Here is a 17,470-nt window from a genome sequence, read left to right on the forward strand (position 1 = left end):
GTGGAAACATCATAAGGTGAAGGAGAAGCTTTTGAGACTGATTCAACAGGGTGAGTCTGAACAAGTCCTCAAAACAACTCTAATTCCCTTGGCAAGGGTGGATTCCCGCACTTTACTGTCAAAGCTTTGTTTGTTTGGTAAAGCACTCTTTTGAATGTGCTCATTGGCTAACTGGTAGCTTTCTGCAAGACTCTCTCAGCTCTCCAGATCTCATTTCTTTGACCAGCTGAGCCACAGCGCCTCCTGCTGTCAGGCAAACCGGTAATACCTGGTATTACCTGGTACTGCAGAAGGAGACGAGTTCAAATTTTTGGGCACTATGAATGTTGGCATTCAGAAAATATTGCTTGAAAATTAATGCGGATTCTTAGCTTACCTCCTGGTTTCTCACCTTTAAATACTTTCAGAACCATGTAACTTGATTCTTATTTGTGTAATTATTAAAATAAGTAACTGTGACCCTCGTGTTTTACCTTCTTACAGGCTGTTTCTTTTTGTTAAGGTCAAAAGATTAAAGCATCTTTCTGATAAACTCTTAATTTAAAGCCAAACAGAGATGACAAAGCTTTTTATTCTCTCGCTTTACATTTGCAGGATAATAAATAACATCCAGGGTCAAATTTCAGTGAATAAATCTTAATTTTGGGGACTTTGCTAAACATGACAGTCTGTTCAGGTTGCAGATTCTCATCGCTGCACACAAATACGTTTTTAAAATGTTCCTTTTTACACTTAGAGCCTAGCATGAAGCTTCTCAAGATCCTCGGCGGCAGACGGCCGTATCCTGCTCTCATCCCGACCAGGACCGCTCTCGCGTCGCTTTTAAACCAGGTGTCCGTTTTACTCGAAGCACTCCAGGATTGGCTCGTGTCCCGTTTCCTTGAGGAAGCGCAGCAGGTCGTCCGGTCTGAGCCCCATGGTGGCAGCGTTGGTCATCGGGTGGAAGTAGACCATCTCGTGGCCTCCTTCCACCAGGTCCCGGTCCAAGACGAACTTCACGCTGCGATCCTGATCGAAGAGCAGAGCAAGCGCCGTCGCACAGCCCTGACCCACCTGAAGGAGAGGGGAGGAGGAGTCTAAAGCTGTGACCTGTGAATCCAGCTCAATAATTGGCCCTCCCAGTTTTGATCCTTCCTACCTTCAGCTTTTCCAACATGGCTGCCTCATCTGCGAAGCGCAGATTTCCACTCCCGACACCAAGCTTCTTGGCGAGGTCATTAAGGTTCACCTGCAGATGGAACGAGAGGAAGTGAGGTGTTAGTCTTTAGTTTTTAAGTCAGAGGTCATGTGGAGGAGCTGACCTGGCGGTCATGGCGGGCCGACACCAGCCACAGCCCCTTCTTCTTCTTGTCTTTCAAGAACAGGTTCTTGGTGACGGCGCCATTCACGCCCTGCAGGTGAGGCATCATCTCCTCCACCGTGAACACCTGCAGGAGGAGGAGAGTGGGTGAGAGCGGGCTCTTTGTGGAAGCTTTGTGGAAGCTGTATTACTAACATCAAAGCCTCTTGCAACTCTTCCTGGTTTCCTACATTAATAAAGCTGTCTGACTGTGATGCCATCCATGCCTGCAGGACTAAACCAAACTCTGTGGTCTGGCGCCCTCTGCAGGTCACAGCAGGTCCTGCAGCACAAACGTGTCAGAGCAGTTTATGAAAGCTGCAGCAGACAGGAAGTACATAAATATATGCACATAAGTCAGGCATTCAAAGTCATATCTGCTTTTTCACGGCGCGCTCGATTCTGAGCGGAGCTCTAAAGCGCCCGTCCCAACGGATCCCGTTCAAAAACACTGCGTATTTCAGGATAAACAGATTCTGCGCAAACACAGCTGACTGCGCCTAAACTTCATCACGTAATTTTAACGTGAATTCGTGTGCTCGTGAATTCAGCACACACACGGCAAGCAAAGCGGCTCTTCTTTACTTCAGCTGACAACTTTGTTACTCCCCCACGTGTCAGTGAAACTGAAAGAGCGAGAAACTGAGGAGGAAACGCGCACTTCCACAACCGTGAGCGCGCATCAGGAGACCCTATCATGGTCACGCGTGGCGCCGAATAAAAGTGCGAGTCTCTCCGATTGTGGAAATGTCTCCGAGCATATTTTCACGTATTTATATGATCTAGAGTGAGACGGGGATGTTGAAAATGCCAGAAGCGCTAATGGGATTCGGTGTAGTCGGGCTGTCCGGTTTACCGGCGGGTGCTCCACGCATCTCGTCTGGATGTGTAAAGTCTGCAGATGTTTCTCCAGCTGTGCGCGCAGGTCCTCCGACATCTTCACGTGAGACAGCAGCTCAAACGGACACAGGTGGACCCGGCAGGTAGCCGCTGAGGAGCAGCTCTTCTTCTTCTGCAGCTTATTTCCTGCAGCTGGCCGCTCGCTTCCTGTCACAGTGCCACCGTGTGACTGAGGAACAGAGCCAGCTACTCAAACTGAGCACGGGGTGCCCGCTCAGAGTGCAGGTTGTAATGGGGAAGGATCTGCGTGCAGCTCGAACTCTTTTAGAAAATGAAAATTATAAAACTGTTCGATTTGGGTCAAAGTAGCACCGACGGGTCAGAGAGACAATCACAGCGCCTCCGAGCGTCAACACAATTCCATTTAACCCGAAAATCTGAGTGCTGAGATTAAAATCCTACATGCACACATACGCACACAGACTCACACACAGATGCACACAGTTTCAGAGGTGATGAAGTACAAATACTTTGTTACATGAGTACTTAAGCGGACTTTTCAGTAGCCGTACTTTGTTTTTTACTCCTCACATTTTAAGTTCCGCGTCTCGACTTTATCATCCTTTCAGTTTAAGTCAGACTCGTTACTTCAGCTTTTTGCATAAGAAACATCCACATCAGGGATGGATGTGAACGATACAGAGGTATCAGAGGCCAAGGACGTAAGCCCGGCGAGCTCAATCGGTGGAGCATGAGATTCTTAATCTCAACGGCGTGGGTTTGAGCCCCACGTTGGGCGTTGACCTTTATTTACGAAATTTCCCACATGTGGGATTATGAGGAGTTTAAAATAAAAAACATGCAGGGAGCAGGAGCACATGACGTTTCAGAGGGCAGGACAATGAACACGAGACCCTGATGGTCAGAGGTGACCACACATCTGAACTTCCAGCAGCTCTGAGGGGTCCAGCTTTAGTATTCCTGACTTTGAACCCTGAACGCTTCACCTGTGTCTCCTCCGTTAGCTTCTCCATCAGCTCCTCCTGCTGTTTCCTGCGTCAGCAGCTGCTGGAGCAGAAGTCCTGATCTCCACATCACTTCCACCAGATGTTTCTTTACACACCGACGAAATATGTGACACACACACTCACGCTGCTCGTCCACCCATCAGTGCAAAGTGTGTTTATGTTCACTGTTTCTGCTCGACAGGAGGCGCACGCTTCATCATTCATCTTACGGTGACGTGTTTCCAAGGTTCATTCATCAACTCACAGTTCAAATCAAACATAAATGTGACCACACGTGAGGAGAAGGAGGACCATGGAGCGGCCCCACTTCAAATCCTCGTCTTTCACCTGAGCTGCAGATCCACGGTTTATGTTTAACTTGACTGAAGGCCTGTAGGAGGCGCCGTGGCTTAGCTGGATAAAGCGTCCCAGCAGCGTCCCCTCTGACGTGGTTGTGTTCTTCCAACTCCAGCCTCTGCATGTCCTCCTTCACACATTCATGAACCTCCTGTGAGGCCGTCCAGGTGTTTAAACTGTCCCACCTGGATGTGAGCATGCTGCTGCACAGCTGCTGCACAGCTTCATGAGCTCTGTTCATTAAGAATTAAAGGCAGTTTGTGTGTTTTGTGCGAGGCGTCACACCTGACACGCAGAGACACCATCCAGCGAGTCATCGTAGAGATTTTAACGCGAGGTTCCTGAGGCAGGCGGAGCTGCGACTGCCAGTACACATTCCCAGGTCTTTGGTTGGTCGCTCAGGTTCAGACTGAGTGAGGGGAGAGTCCTCCCACCTTAACTGTACATGTGGGTCAGGAGGCGATCTGAGGCTGATGCTTTCAGTGAGGCTGTAAAAGCAGCTGTGACCTCAGAGGGCAGATAATCTCAGACATTTAGAGCTCACATAAGCATGTGGACGTTTTTCATGTTTCAGAGGAAGCAATCTGTGAGTCATTATAGTTCCCATAAGAGGACGCACACTCGGAGGCTCACTGCCTGGAATCACTGCTCAGGTGTGAGCTTGACTCTTATTATTACGTATTGATGAGGCTTTTCCTGATGATGTCGACAGGTGTTTGATCCCCTCACTGTTTCCCCCTCTCCCTCCCTCTGTCTTGTCTTCCGTTTCCTGCTCAGTGTTAGTCCACATGTTTGCTCCTGGACTCTAACATCCACCCTACTGAGAGCGTGCACTCAGTGTCCTACATTCATCTCAGCATCCATCAGTTTAACTGTTGATTAAATGGATGCACACACACACACACACACACACACACACACACACACACACACACACTGAAAGCCTGTTGCACAATAACATGATTAATGACCAAGTCTAACTCACGACACGTAAACACTGAAGAGTCCACGCTGCTGCCCTGACAGCGCTGCATGTGCTGCTGCTGTTTCTGGGGAAGAAACTAAAAAGTGCAACACCAACAGAGTGCGCTCGGAGCTGCAAAGGAAGACGAGACAGGGGGAGGCAAGAGGGGGAAACGGTGAGGGAACTGGGAAGAAAGGCCAGCAGATCAAACACCTGTCGACATCATCTGACCTCTACAGCAGCCTCACAGCATACAGCACAGGCTACCTGACCTGGTGAGCTGAGCCAGCAGCCCATCATTAGAAGTCTTCTTATTCAATGCAAAGCTGCTCTTCAAAGGTGCAAAAACCACCAGCTGCTCCATCACCCTGGACGGGTGGAGCTGCTTCAGCTGCAGTGCTGCGGCTGGTTAAACAGCAGAGGCTGTGTTTGAATCTCAGCAGGGCCTGCTTCAGGAGAAACTCCACAGGTGCAGTTTTTACACTTGTTTCAGTTTCAGTCAGAAATTAATTAACTACAGCGCTGAAAATCAGAAGGTAAATGTCTTTATGACTGTAAATGTGCTGAGTATGAGCTGATGTAAAGGTTTACATCAGCTCATACTCACAGTTCTTATGAAGGAGGAAATTATCTACGGAGACCAAACAGTTTGTCTGTACACATGGGACTGACTCACCGCTGCCTCTGCTGGACAGTAGTGGAACTGTACATTTCACAGTAATGTACGTTACTGTGAGCTGATGCTGTCTGAGGTCATTTTCTGTCCTTTTATAGACGTTTCACAGCCGTATGTCGCACATTGCATCCCTTTGAAGTCGTTCTGTTCCTTTGTAATAGTTCATTATATCTTTGTGCTCATCTATCTGCACTTCAGGGCGGTTTTGCATCCTTGTGCAGGAATTTCACACTCCTATAGAGTCATGCTGCATCCTTTTTGTCATTTTAAGTCTCTTTGCAGCTCTTTTCTAATCCTTCTGCACCTCTTTGATGTTGTTGTCCATCCCTTTGTACTCATAAAGAAACATTTTTAGTCATTTTGAGCCCCTCTGTAGGCATTAAGCATCACTTGGTGGATATTTTGCACCTTTTTAAAAAGCTTTCTGCTTGAGTCATTTCTCATTGCTTTGCAGTCATCTTCACTCCCACCACACACTGTGCTTTTCTTTTAGCCATTTAGTGTCCCTGTGGTTTGTGAGATTTGTCATCATTTAGCCCCACTTTGTGTCTTTGTGTTTTTTAATAATCGTGCTGTGATTTGACGCCTTCTCTTTCGGTTCTTGATTGTAACTCAGTGCGAGTCAAAGTGAAAGTAAGGTCATGACCCTGAACTCATGTGCTGTCATCTGTCTTGCACTTTTGTGTTCTTTGGGCCAGAAATGTGCTCTAATGTGCCGCTTGGTCTTAAACACCAACATCCTGCACTCATGTTTGTTAGTTTGAGGTGTGAAACTTGTCTTCAGGAGACGTATCGAAGCTCCGGCTGAGAAACATCTGCTCCTTTCCGCAGTTCATCCTGCAGCACGTGCCGTCCTTTCAAGAACCTCCAACAGTCGCTCACGTCTTCGCTGACCTCACTGAGGAAGCACTCAGAGCTCATTCACAGCCGAACCTCGCGGCTGCTGCCAGCGGTTCCAGCTGTGAACCTCTGCCCTCTTCCTGGTTTCCTAGTGTTTTGCATATTTGTCACACTTACATGTTCAGATCATTAAACTAATTTTAATATTGGACAAAACTCCCTTTTAACAGGTTTTGATGCAACCACTTACAAAATCTGTGGCTGCGTGGAAGCAGGAAGTTGGAAGTGCAGGACTCTGGAGACGGATTATTGTTGGACGACACAAACTCAGAAGGCGATGCAAAACAAAGGCACAGCCAGAAGTTTGAAGCAGGACGCAAAAGACACAGAGAACACGGCGTGAGGAGGATACGGCAACAACACGACAACAACCAAAGGAAAAGTTCAATACCTGTGTGAGGTGAACGAACCAAACCGAGGCGGACGAACAAGTGAATAAACGTGGAGACGAGACAGGTAACAGACAGAGGTGGGACAGGCACAGGCAGGGATCACACAAGAAAACTCAATAATGCAAAACGAAGATACCTGAAATATAAACAGACTGCAGAGAAAACTGTCGTAGGAAACCAGGGACCAGGTTCATGTTCAGCAGTGAGGCAGGAAACATAAAGGGAAACAATGTCAGCAACAGCTGAGACCACCACTCAGAACAAAACTTTAAATGTTAGACACAAATAGAAAAAACAGGAAACACTGGGATTTAAAGCCAGCCATCCCGACCCGTAAACGTGTTTTTGTCACGGCTGTCACGCGTTCTGGTCAGGGTCAGTTTATTTACAAAAGGGTGAACCACAGTGCAGTATATGTGTACAGAGAGAAGGGGTCCAGGGGGGAAGAGGTAATCCACACACTCTCCTCTTTAGCCACTCTCGTCCTGATCTCCACTCACGCAGCCACACACAGGAATCACAGGGAAGGGTCCGTCAACAGGTCCGGGAAACTCTATGCACAGAACACAGGTTAGTCTAACAGGCGAAGACAGCTTTGAGCACGAACACGGGAGGGTCAGCGTTCCAGAGACGATAACCAGCTCCGCCCAGGGAGAGAGGAGAAAGGAGGAGAGAGAGAAACATAAAGAAAACCTTTAGCCATCACGAGCCAGCCGGAGAGGACGGGGACCATGACAGTGTTTTAGTTGTTTCACAGAGCGCACGGAGCAGGAAGTGACACAGGAAGTGATCAGCTGATTTCTCACTAACACTCCTCCTGACTCTGTTTGCACGTGCTCCAAATTTTAGAAACAGCTGAGTGAGAACAACCGTTTATTCTGCCACGCGTTGGATGTCTTGTGAAAACTTGCTAACACTTTATAACACGACTGAGAGCTGTAATTACGTTCAGTTTCATCTACATACAGGAAAAAACAATAATGTGAGGAGAGCTGGAGAAGGTTCGTGTCCTCCGCCTGCAGGGTTAAATACGACACGCCGTCTTATTTAACCCTGCAGGCGGAGGACACCGGAAACAGGACAGGGGGAAGCTTCACCTCCAATACTGAGCAGGAAGCAGCAACTGATCGTTCCTGCACGACCGAGCCTGAGTCTTTATGCTTCCATTACTATGTGAAAATGGACCAAACCAGCTGTTATCCACAGACACTCCACTTTCATCTTTAGATTGAAAAAAGACACCTGAACCGTTCCTTTGGATGGATTTAAGCGCCGTCCGCTTCCAGAGAACGGAGACAGAGTAATATTCAGACAAAAATACAACAAGAAGGAAGAACAAGCTGCAGCCTGGGCTCAGACACAGGTGAACCTGACGAGGACATCCACAGAAAAGGAGACGCTCAGAAGCAGGAAGTAAAACCATGACCAGACAAATGGAGAAGGAAGTTTGACAGGAAGTGGATAAAAGACAAATGAGTAAACAGAAAGACAGAAGAAAATAAGAGTAAAATCTGACGGTGACAGGAAATCTCTCCACTCTGATGAAACCAGCCTGACCTCTGCTGTCCTCTCATTGTGTCTCCAGTCCTTGCTAAGCTGCAGCAGGCCAGCAGATAATCAGCGTAATGACTTTTCATCAGAGCGCTGACCTGAAGACCCACATTTCCCCCCGCGGGGGAGGCATTCCTGCCCCGTTATAAGTACGAGTACCTGCGATCAGCCTCGTCTGCAGATCGTCAGCTGGTTCTGAGCGTCTCCCTGACACGATGTGAACGTCTGTGGAGCTTTCTGTGTTGGCAGCTGCCTGGAGAAACGTGGAAGTGCGTGGACGCTGAAGCAGAAGATCTCCTCTCGGCTCTGGGCGTTCGAAGCTTAGCGCTCAGCTCGTCCAGCTTCTTCGTGCTTCCAGGTACAGAGAGGTCAGTCCCAGGTGTTCTGCATGTTCACAGCTCACATGGACATTTTTCTGCTTGTTTGGCTCTTGTTTGCTGGCTTTGTGCATCTTTGTTTGACACTGTCAGAAACAAAAGCAGAGAAAACTGAAGTGATTCAATGATCACTGTTAAGTTCGTCCAGCTGACGTTCTCGACCTGATCCTGCTGTGAGGTTAACACTGAACACGGGAACGAGGACAGATTTGTTTCCATGTTGCAAAAGGTCATTTCTGATGTTTCTAATAGTTTTAGCTGTTTTATCTTTGTTTGTATTGAAAGACTGTAGTGATTTACAAACAGGTTATAGAGAAATCAAAGACATTACCTTCCTGTGAGTATCTTGTGTTATCGCACCTACATTATAAAACCATCTATAGAACCATTATCTTACATTTGTTGCCATATATACTGTTCTGATACATTATTGGCCAGCTCAGTCTCAAAGCAGACGTTGTTAATGTCAGTGACACTTTTAGAATAAAGGATCGTAAAAGCCACTTAACCAGGAACTGACCGTAGCTTCTACGTTGTGACAGGAATGATGTTTGTGGCTCAGGATGACTTGATGAGAGATGCATTTGACAAACGTCTATAAAACACTGAATAATTACAGGAAGGCTGTTTTTATAGGTTTAACTCACTCAAATGCAACATTTGAATGAACAGTTGAAAACAGCTGGAAACTGAGTTTTAGGTGCTTTGTAAAAATAATTCAAATATAATGAATTGTTCAGGTTTTGCTGACATTTAGCTTCGAAGTGTCTGTGCACGAAACACGAGTAATGTGAAAGTCTGCAGAGCCTTTAAAGGTGTGATGAGTTTGGAGGAAGATAAAACCTTTAAATGTTTCCAGTAAGCTGTGTTGGAGCTGCTTTGGTGGTCTGTGTGAGGTCAGACGCTCTCAGGTTGACTTTCGCCTCCCACACAGTTTCTTTTCATTCTTGTCTTCACGGTCTGAGGTTAGAGTCCAGCCTCTGATTAACACTAATGTGCTGCTCCAGAGGAAGAAAGCCTTTCACCTCTCAGACCGTTTCTTTGAATATGCATTACATTTCATTTCAAATGTTTTTCTCCACGAGTCCTTATCACCTTGGTTACTGTTGCTATACGACTGCCAAGCTTCCCATCGTCAGACATGCTCACTGTGATGTGTTGGTGTCAGTGTTGAACAACGTGGACATTAAAGCTGACAGCCCAGAGTGTGACGCCGTGTTTCACACACACTGGATACACTGACACCAGTGACACCAGTGACACCAGTAACACAGGAGTGAAGGCTGGGGTTTTACAGACCTACAGACTGCACATTAGCTTTGGACCTCTGTGTTTCCCACAGTGACCGAATATAAGTAACGAAGGTCCAGATGTCTTTGTTGGTGTGCAGCAGCATCGTCCTGCATGGCGTCCTGTCCGCGGGCGCAGAACCAGACTGTCTGTTTTCTGTCAGTTGTTAACGCTTCATTTTATTCTGATATAACTGACGAACGGATCAAAAGTCCACCGACATCATCACAAACCTCATTCTGATGAAAACTGAAGATCAGACTTGGAAACTTGTGGCTGAGCAGCGACAGCAGCAGGTCCGTGGTTTGATCCCGGCTCCTCAGGTCTGCACACTGAACCCTAAAAACAGAGCAGCCATGCTGTCCTTAAACAGCTCGAGCTAGGCCACGCCCCTAATATTGAAAACATGAACACAGTAGGTGTGTCCCTTTGGAGGACCCGGCCTTTGCGGTCTACGTGGGCCGGGTTTCTTCGAAGACCGAGAAGGCCGGAAGTGTGAGGTTGTGAAATGTGATGGTCTAGCCTTCAGATCTGCGTCACCGCTGTCTCGGTGGAGTTTAATAAACTCGCCGTCTGCTCCTTGCTATCTAAAATATAACAGGACACTGGAGTAAACTCTTGACCGTCTCACACTTCTGTTTAATCAGTTTTCTGTTTGACGTTTATTCAGCTGTGTGAAAACAAAGGAGGAACCCACCCGATGGATTAATAAAGTTTTATTTTATCTAATAATCTAATAACTTTGATCTCAGCCAAACCGATTTACTCCGGAACAAATAAAACACTGAAAAAAGCCAAACAATAACATTTTTAAGTTATCCGAGTGACTCATATATCATGTTTAAGCTGAGTAGCGACAGACAGCGGGGGTCTGAAAACGATGAAGCCGGCTCTAGTGACCATTGAACCCCTGGGTCAGCTGTGGAGCTGGTGGGTAACAGACGTCGCCGAAAACGTCAAAGTACTTTTGCAAATATGTGGTGTCTTGATAAACTGAGCAGATATTTGATGTTTACACAGCTACATTCTCGCCTGGAAATATGTTAAACGTTTATTTTGTGACCCAGAAAGAATAATAAGAGTAATATTAAAACTAAGCATCTGCCGCCATTGTTGGAAACCAGAATTGGCTGGGCCGCGCTATGAATTCTGGGACATGGTGGGCCACGAAGGACACACCGACCCATTCTTCAAATCCGGGGAAATGAAGGACGCATTTGAAGGAGTCGACGAATTGGGACAGCCTTCGTCGCCTGGCTGTGACGTAATTGGCCTACAAATGCGTCCTCCGAAGGATGCAGCCGACGTCTTGGCGGCACAGCTAGTGTAAACAGGTGAGTGATGGAATCCAGGTGTTAGGAAGTAGGCGTGATCTCTGAGCACAGACTCACTGCTGCCTCTGGCGGATGTTAGAGGAACTGCGGCTTTTTTCTCACAGAGAGAATAAAACTAAACCGTATAATGCTGATCACGTGTTGCTGTTTGTGGCTCCTCTCTCTCCCACCTGTCACACCTGCAGTCAGACCTCCATGAACTAACCCTCCCCTCTCTCCCCTTGTGCTTGCAGTCCGCGAGCGGAGCAGAGAGCAGTTCAGAGCATGCGCTCGGCGCGGCAGAGCATCATCTCCTGCAGCGACCGTGAGGCGAACTGTACGGCCGCGCGCCACCCGGACACCCTGGAGCTGTCAGGATCCTCCGCGTGGAGCTCCAACGACTCGGCCGTTGACGCGCTCCAGCTCAAGGAGCTCCAACTGCCGGCTGCGGCCGCTACGACCGTAAGTCTCCCTCTAAATCCTCTGATTTCTCTGATTCCTCTGATCGCAGGATCCAAACACACCTGAGCAGCTTCCACCTGCCAGAGCGCGTTTTGATCCACTCGGCGGTTCTTCGGTGGTTTTACGCACGGCTCTTGCGGCGCGGGAGAGCGGAGAGCTTTGTTTAAACACAAAGAAAATTCTGTGAAGTGTGACAAACCGAGCAGTGAGTCAGACAGAGTCGGTACCGGTACCTGCGGTTTAAATCTAGTGCTGAAAACTCAAATCTCACATTCATAGTTTGAGGTTCGCTTCGTCGGTGTCCTCGGGGCTTTAAAGTGCAGCTGATCATTAATCTGACAACTAACTGATCAGCCTCATATCATGAGCTCATTAAAGTATTAATTAAATTATTGATCGGGAAAAGTGACTTAATTCAGAGTGACAGCAGCAGAAATCAGAGAGCGGCGGTCTGAGTGCATCCAGGTTTACTGCAGGCTCTGTGTGTCTGTATGAACCCAACAGCGCTTAGCAAAGAACATCTGTACAGCTGTGAGCCCAGCATGCTTTCTAGTTAAACTGAAGTTAAACACATGCTGACACACACACACACACACACACACTGAGGCTGCGGAACAGGCTGCGGGCGGCTCAGGTGATTGGTGGCGTGCTGAGAACAGCATGTGAGGCTGCTGTGTGTCCACACACTGATTTCAGGCTGATGTGAGGTGTGGCGCTCTCAGAGCTGCTGTTGTCAGTGGCGGAGTCGGCGTTCTTCTTTCTGATGTTCTGCTGGCAGGTTGGTGTTTACTGCAGGTTGTGGTTCACATGCTGTCTTCCCTCGCAGCGGTTCAGCTGCTTCAGACCAGCTGGGTGACGGGAGGTGGAGGCGGTTTTTCTCTTCTTCAGTGCATAGTCAGTGTCATGGGACCTAATCATAGTGGTGGGTTTCCAGCAGCTGGCTCTGGCCTTCTCTCGTCCTTTTCCTTCCCCCCTCTGCTCCAGGTTTTCTTCCTGGCTGGACATGAATCACCTGAACCTGAGAGCTCTCCACAGCAGATCACCTGCCTCCACCTCCTCCTATCCCAGCATGCTCCTCTGTCACCTCTCCTTCACTGTACCCATGAACCACCTCTGAGCTCTTCCTCTTCTCCTCCTGCCTGCAGCTCCATCTTCACCCTCCACCCTCCCTCCTTTGCACATGCTCAGACCTTCTCAGCCTTTGTGACTCTGATTTGTCAGTCTGATGGACTCATCTCCATCTTGCTCACTGAACATCTGAACACCTCAGCTCCAAAGCCAAAGAAAAAAGCCAAGAAAAAATGGTCAAGTCCTTCATGAGCCAGCAGATCTCCACACGAACCTTTCAGGGCTGGAAAGATGTAAGAAAAAGGTTTGCTGATAGGCGGTCGTTTCCACATGTATACAGCGAGCTGCAGTTACTGCAGAGAATGAGAGGCGTGGATGACACATGCAGTTATTTTATGAGGTTTTTGCTCTGATCTTTTCTAGCTGGCATATCGTTGTCAGGTGATGCTTGAAACTGAGACGCTGATCCAGGATGAAGCTTTGGATAATGCTGCAGGTCAGTCAGGTGATCCAGGAACTGCTCAGACAAAAGCAACAGTCCTAAAAGTGAAAGTGTGATCATAGTGGACTGTGTCACAGTCCACACTACACTACACACTCAGTACAGCACCTCACTGTGCCGTGCAGGGGTACTTTGGTATTGTGTCCTTTGCAGGAGGTGCTTGGAGTTGTGCTGCTGTGGTTTACAGTCTCCAACCTCTGGTGGCAGGACGCCGACCGTCAGGGGCAGATTCCAACCCGAAGCCTTCAGAGGAGAGTTAACACTCCTGCAGCTGTGAAGCCTTTAGTTAGTTTACCCTTTTTGGCCCTCCATAAAGTTTACATGGTTGCTTTGGGCCAGTATGAGCCGTCGGGGGAGCGCTGGGGGGGCGTGCTGGGGCACGCTCGTGTAGATCGAATCTGTGCCTCGCCTGCTAACAGTCTGTATTCAGTGACTTGGGATGGCGGCATTTAGACGACACTTGTTTTTAAAGTCAGAACATTTTGTCCTTCCTGCTCTGGCTGTCATTGGTTGAGTCTGGGCGTGATGTTCGAGGAAGTCTGTATCACTGCAGGAAATCTCAGTCCAGTAAATGGTTCTGTGAGAGCCCCGCATTTATAAACGACGGCGCTGCAGGAGGTCAGCTGACGCGCGCAGGAGGCTGGGAGCACTTCCCGTGACCAGCAGGCACACAAATGTAGGTTAATGTGACACGTTCACACTGCTGTTGTTTGCAATTTGGCATTTTGATGACATTTACATGTGATCTTTAACGGTTTTATCACACAGCAGCATCTCCCAGAAACAACGTTGTTATAAACACAGACTGTAGATAGCAAATGGCCACACAGTGCTGTAAGTTCAGCGTTTTGTTGCCACGATGTCGTTTTATTATGAGGTAAAAACATCTGGACGAGAGTCAGCCTTGTTTTCAGTCCCAGCTGCAGACAGATGCTGGACCCCAGACTTCCCCTGAAGGCTCTGATTGGGAGGCGGAGCCCTGCAGGCGTTACGGCGGGAGGCACACGCCAGCGCCTCAAGCTGCTCCTCTGTCTTGTGTTTTCATTTGGGACCAGCGTGCAGACACATTGCTGGCTGATAACCTTTGGTGATATTTAAGGGGGCGCTTTGGGCCACGTGTGAGTCAGAGCACGGCTTAGAGCAACCAAGCAAAGGTCAAAGGTCAGTGCTACTGCTGCTGCTGCAGCTGATCAGAAATAAGCAGAGCTGAATCTGTGCCGGCTTGGTCCGAGTCTGCTGAGCTCGGTGATTGGTGCATTTCTAAGCTGATGGTGATTGATGAGTAAACAAGGTTAACGTCAATTTTTTTAGTTCTTCTAGGAAAATCCTTTCCGTGGAAATCAATCCACAAAGAGCTGAAAATGCAACATAGTGTGCGTCTAATCTGCCGTTCACCATCACAGGTTTATCTGCTGATCCTCCCGGGGATTAACCTCCTGAGGCGCGAGGTGCTGACCCTCAAAACACGTCAGTGTCCTATTTTCCTCGATTACCCACAAACCAGCCCAAGTTCCACCGAGTGAGTCATCGATTTTAGGAGAGGAGACTGGAAATGTTTTCGAGGATCATTCTCCTTCCACGCAGTCCCGACTTTCACTTTGTTTTAAACTTCATGTAAATATTTGCTGGTGTCACTGACTCATTAATTATCAATGAAATCAGACTCTTTAATGTCCACGGTTTGAACGTCGTCTCCCACAGAGCATCACATTTCTGAGCTCTGAGAAGCAAACGATTAAAGTGAAAATCAGACATTTGTATAAAATCACGAGTACATTTAAGGATGCGGCTAGTTGAGACGGTTTCCTTTGAAACCACAGAGGTCATGAGATATGCTCAAAGCTCAGTTTTAAAGCTCTTCTCTTCTGGCTGAAAGTCTTACGTCTCACATGCCAGAGGATCTTGGTGTCATAATCAAAATCCAGGTGAGGAAGTGGTTCCTTACCTGTGGAGTATTAAATCCCGTTCTTTTATATTCTTTACGGCCAAAAAAGACACGGCTCAAAGTGGTCTTTTACTTAAAAAATGATCTTTAATTTTACATATCCCGGAATATGGAGACCTGAACACACGAACACACAAGCCCAGGTCTCAAGCAAATAAAAGGAAGCCAGGTTATTTATGTACTTCTCGACGTCACACCACACTTTAGGTTTCGATCAAACAGCCTAGTTGGTTTCACTTTCTGGCTGCAGTTACCATGCTTCTGCAAAAGCGGAGGGTCTCAGAGTGGAGCCGCTGCTCCATAACTGAAAGGCACCTATAAAGATACCAGTATACACTGCGTCACCGACCACCGAGCCTCTTTATCCTCCTGACTTCGGCTCTTCTGTCTGATTTTGTAGCTTTGAAGGACCAAATGAACCGGATTAGCATAAGCAGCAGCAGAGCCGAGATCAGAGAGTTGATCTTGGACCTTTGAAGCGATTCTCCAGGCATTAAACACTACCATCCTCCTTCTGGGCTCTGCTCTGAAGCTGAAGGAAAAGGTCTCAGCTCATTTCTTAGATTTCTGAGAGCTCCGCGGCTGGACGGAGAGGATCTGAAGCTGGATGCTTGTGTGCTTTGTGGCTGGTGTAGCAGCACTAACGTGGCTGCAGACATGTGATGTTGTTTGGCAGGTAGACAAAGCAAATGAAGAGTTTTTGTGGCCCAGAGGGTTCGTTTTGCAAAGCTCCATCAGAAGCTGAAGTCATGTGGAGCTGAAGCCTGCCATCGGATCTGTGCCTCTGTGTGACGTCTGTCTGCACTGTCGTCATATATTTTCATCCTTTGTGTGCACAGTAGACTTATAGTCAAGACCGCCTAAACCAAGACCAAGACAGCACCAAGACAGACCGAATCAAGACCAAGACCAAGTCGAGACAAGAAAGTCTTTAAACTGCAGGTTTACGGGTGTCGGGCATATTTATGTGTTTTTGCGATGCACTCGCACAGCCCTCCTCACCGCTGTCTACTGTCTCACTCACTTACTGAGAGGACAGATGCACGCTCTCATGCTCTCTGTTTTTCACGTAATGATATTATCCTATATCCTCGCATGTCATTGGCCACAATATGGAGGGATTGGAGCATAGCTGAGCCGCTGTGTGAGAGCCGGAGTCGACTCTTCTGATTCACTGCAAAGCATTCTGTAAGCACGGCTCTCAGAGCTGATGCTTCTGCGCACGACACATTATCGAACGTTACGTTGTGTGTCATGGATACTGTTGACTCTAAATCTCCCGACCTCTATGTCGATCTGAGACAGCGAGACCGAGACAAGACCAAAGTCCGTCGAGACCGAGACCGGTCTTGAGACATCTCTAGTGCACAGTTTAATTCTTCTACCATCTCCAAGGAAACAGGAGACGTCCGATGAACCGTTATCCTCAGAGTCTATTTGCTGTGAGAGAAAAAAAAGCAACGTCTCTACTAATTGAAATGTTCGATGCTTCTCATACCAAAACACACCTCTGGCTTTCTTTTAATAAATATTCTGATGGTTGAAGTTTGTCTGATTTTCAGTATTTGTTCTCTTCCTGAATTCTTATTGTTTAGCAAATGTTTCAGATAAACACATAACCTGGAATAAACGCCTAATTCACCATCCAAACCTACCTGTGTGAAACAGTAACTGCCCCCTAACCCTCGTGACTGGTTGCTCCACCCTCAGCAGCAGAGATAACGTCAGTGAGTCTTCAAACTTCAGTCATATCGCTGTGGAGGAAGTTTAGCTCCGCCCTTGTTCACAGGACTGTTTGGATTCAGACACATTGGAGGGTTTTCCAGCACGAACGGCTGTTTGAATATTTTGTTAATGAGGGTCAGCCAATCAGAAGTTATCTCAAAGGGGGAGGAGCTACAACAGCTTGTTTCAGACAGGGTGAAATGAGGTTCTGCACCGAGGCCCAGGATCAGACAAAGAAGGATTATTCTGAACTGTGAGTCATGCAAAGCTGCTCTAGGAGAGGAGAGTAGGTCAGGTATCTGAAGTACGTCTATGATTATGATAATAATTTATTTAAAATCAGCACAGACACGTTCGCCTCCTGTTTGAGCCCCTCAGAGCTTCATAACATTATTTCTGTGTCAGCATGGCTGGAATCTCTTCTGTAACGACTGTTGTGTAAGAGACCCTGAACACACACACACACACACACAAACACACACACAAACACACACACACACACACACAAACACACACACACACACACAAACACACACACAAACACACACACAAACACACACACACTGAGTGCTGAAAGCTTTCATGTGATACAGCAGTTCAGTCAGCTGTTGCGTGGGAAGTTTTCAAGGTTGACTGATAAAAAGAGGACTCACACACACACACACTCACACACACACACACACACACACACACACACACACTCACACACACACACACTCAGGTTTGTTTAGCATCTTAGTGAGGACTCTCACGGACGTAAAC

The 17,470-nt window shown here is 47.6% G+C and overlaps 2 protein-coding genes across 5 annotated transcripts in view; one reads left to right on the forward strand and one right to left on the reverse strand.

Annotated features, from left to right (window-relative positions):
• Window positions 1-553: 553 nt before the first annotated feature.
• Window positions 554-2,382, reverse strand: LOC102303729 (prolyl-tRNA synthetase associated domain-containing protein 1). 2 transcript variants are annotated; one of them, XM_005945836.3, is made up of 5 exons: window positions 2,196-2,367; window positions 1,531-1,622; window positions 1,302-1,427; window positions 1,139-1,228; window positions 554-1,053 (listed from the first exon to the last, which is right to left on the reverse strand). In XM_005945836.3, the coding sequence occupies exons 1-5, from the start codon at window positions 2,212-2,214 to the stop codon at window positions 841-843; spliced, it is 540 nt and encodes a 179-aa protein (XP_005945898.1). In that variant the 5' UTR covers window positions 2,215-2,367; the 3' UTR covers window positions 554-840. The 2 variants fall into 2 exon arrangements, with proteins under 2 accessions (XP_005945898.1, XP_005945899.1); XM_005945837.3 differs by lacking the exon at window positions 1,531-1,622 and having other exon boundaries at window positions 2,196-2,382.
• A 4,891-nt stretch (window positions 2,383-7,273) lies between these two features.
• LOC102302617 (melanopsin-A) overlaps window positions 7,274-17,470 on the forward strand; it is a 29,670-nt gene continuing 19,473 nt past the window's right edge. Inside the window, exons 1-2 of one of the 3 annotated variants that reach the window (XM_005945831.3) lie at window positions 7,274-8,394; window positions 11,261-11,468. In XM_005945831.3, coding sequence (XP_005945893.1) covers window positions 11,292-11,468 — 177 coding nt within the window. In that variant the 5' untranslated portion in view covers window positions 7,274-8,394; window positions 11,261-11,291. Of the gene's footprint in view, window positions 8,395-11,260; window positions 11,469-16,054; window positions 16,962-17,470 lie in introns of those variants that run through there. The other 2 variants (XM_042213598.1, XM_005945833.3) reach the window with 2 other exon arrangements.

This window comes from Haplochromis burtoni, unplaced genomic scaffold (genome assembly GCF_018398535.1).
Source record: "Haplochromis burtoni strain Fernald_Lab_line unplaced genomic scaffold, NCSU_Asbu1 Contig_459, whole genome shotgun sequence".
Lineage (NCBI taxonomy): Eukaryota > Metazoa > Chordata > Actinopteri > Cichliformes > Cichlidae > Haplochromis > Haplochromis burtoni.